This window comes from Euphorbia lathyris, chromosome 1 (genome assembly GCF_963576675.1).
Source record: "Euphorbia lathyris chromosome 1, ddEupLath1.1, whole genome shotgun sequence".
Classification (NCBI taxonomy): Eukaryota; Viridiplantae; Streptophyta; class Magnoliopsida; order Malpighiales; family Euphorbiaceae; genus Euphorbia; species Euphorbia lathyris.
The window spans coordinates 65,448,021-65,450,080 of record NC_088910.1 but is presented as its reverse complement, the minus strand read 5'-3'; the positions used below and the strand labels follow the sequence as shown (position 1 = coordinate 65,450,080).

General features: G+C 29.2%; 1 protein-coding gene across 1 annotated transcript; it reads left to right on the top strand.

Annotated features, from left to right (window-relative positions):
• The first annotated feature begins 1,250 nt into the window (after positions 1-1,250).
• Positions 1,251-1,781, top strand: LOC136208819 (uncharacterized). Its single transcript, XM_066000104.1, has one exon. The coding sequence runs from the start codon at positions 1,283-1,285 to the stop codon at positions 1,703-1,705; it is 423 nt and encodes a 140-aa protein (XP_065856176.1). The 5' UTR covers positions 1,251-1,282; the 3' UTR covers positions 1,706-1,781.
• Positions 1,782-2,060: the final 279 nt, after the last annotated feature.

Genomic DNA, 2,060 nt, shown 5'->3' with positions numbered 1-2,060 from the left:
TTGGAGGGGGGGCTAATTTTAACTGTGCGGTTGGGGGTAATTTTGTAAAATCCCGCACGTAAGGGCTGGGCAAATTTTTTTCAGTCTCCACCACGTTAAAACATCACCATTTTGGTGAGTGTCAAAATTTTTTTTTATAGACGTTCAACGCTAATATTTAGAAAATTATAATATTTTTACACTTTTATTTATTTTTAGTTCTATTTTTTTTCATTTTTCATAAATTAAAATTTAATTTAGAAATTAAATTAATTGAGTTTTAAAATAAGAAATTAACTTTTATAATATAAAATAGATATAATAAAAATGAGTTCAAAAGTATTATAAAAATAAATAGTCAATTGAAATTAATTAATAATGATATCATAGTTGTAAATAAAGTTGGAATAAATAAGAAATTTAAAAAATTGAGCAATAAATGTAGTTAGTGGGTTTAAAACCTTTGACCTTTTGAGTTAAATCAATCATCTCTAACTATCTCATCTACTTTGAAATATTGAAATAATAGTACATAGAAAGTGTATATAAACTAATATTATGGGGACATGATTTATATATAGATTTATTTGTGACTTTTGGATTTCTTTCGCTATGTGTTTTTTTATTTGTTTGTAACTCTTACTTTATTTTATACTTTAATTAATGAGTTAGTAATTGATAAATAATAATTATTATTATAAATATATAAATATCTTTTCAATTTTCCTTATGTATTATTAATTAATTAAATCTTTTTAATTTTGATTTTTTATTACGTTGATATCGCATCAAAAAAGCATTTAAAACATTTTTCCTTGTTTTTCTCTTTTCACTATTACATTACATGTAGTATAGATAGACAAGGAAAAAATGGCTCATTGTTGATTATGTAAATCTAATTGATCATACTTAAAGTATGAGGTTGAGTTAAGTTAGGGGTTAATATGGACTTTAAGAACAAAGAAATATGAATTAAATTCACTCAATTAAAATCCTAAAAGAAATTGTTCAAAAAAAAAAAAAAAAAAAAAAAGAAGAAGAAAGGAGAGAGATTGATTCTGGAACATTTAGAAAATAGTTAAAAAATGGGAAATAAGATTAGAGGTGGCTTAAGCAGCCTTACGCGCTAAAATATGGTGCACGCCAAGCTGTTGGCCGGTTAAACACACGCTTTCGCCTCCTTTTCCAACAACATGTTGCTTCCACTCCTCAACACCTTCCTTAATCCTTACCCTTTCTTAGGTAGTATATATATAAATACCACATTGATCCTCCCTAATTAACACACGCACAAAAAAGAAACATGGAATTATCAAGTCATCTTGTATTTCGTCCTTCATTGACATTGATTTGTTCTTCATCCTACAAAAGATGCCGAGTGTTAGCATCCGCAAGAAGAAAAAGAAGAAGAAGAGACGAGCAGGACCATAATTACAGCGGTGGGAGGCTAGTTGATATGAATATGATAGTCCTGAGGAAAAGAATTCACGAGATGAAAATGGTCGAGAGAAATTACCAGCCTCCTTATGATTGGAGTGATTGGGAGAAGCATTATTTTAGTAACTACGATTCTTTAATATGTGAAGTTATGAGTTTATTGCAATCGGAGTTGATGAATACCAGACCTTTTGTGGCTTTGGGGATCTTTGCTTTACTTGCTTTAAGTCTTCCATTCTCTACCGCTATGCTTTTCTCCCATTTTATGGACATGCTTCCTTATCACTAATTCACTATATGTATTATTATTGTTTGATTCTTTTGTTCATTCGTACTACAAATTAATGATCATATTCATATTATTAGTTTTTCTCTTTTGAATTTAAAAAACATTAATTAAATCAATATGAGAATGATGATGATGAATTCAGCTCGCTCCCTCCTTCATTTCATTTCATGCTCCATAAATATTCTTAAATCATGCAACCAGCCCAGGGGATATATCATATATGTCGGTTTTATGATTTAACAGTTGAATTGTACCAAAGGGTCTGCTATGCTTCTATCTTGTCATACATACAGCTGTATGTCTCTAAGCTTCATTGCTTGCCTACTCTTGATAAGGAAGTCCATTACCAACTTCT

What these genes read in the sequence shown, in the direction of transcription:
- LOC136208819 (XM_066000104.1), top strand. Translation starts at nt 1,283, where the DNA reads ATGGAATTATCAAGTCATCTTGTATTTCGTCCTTCATTGACATTGATT.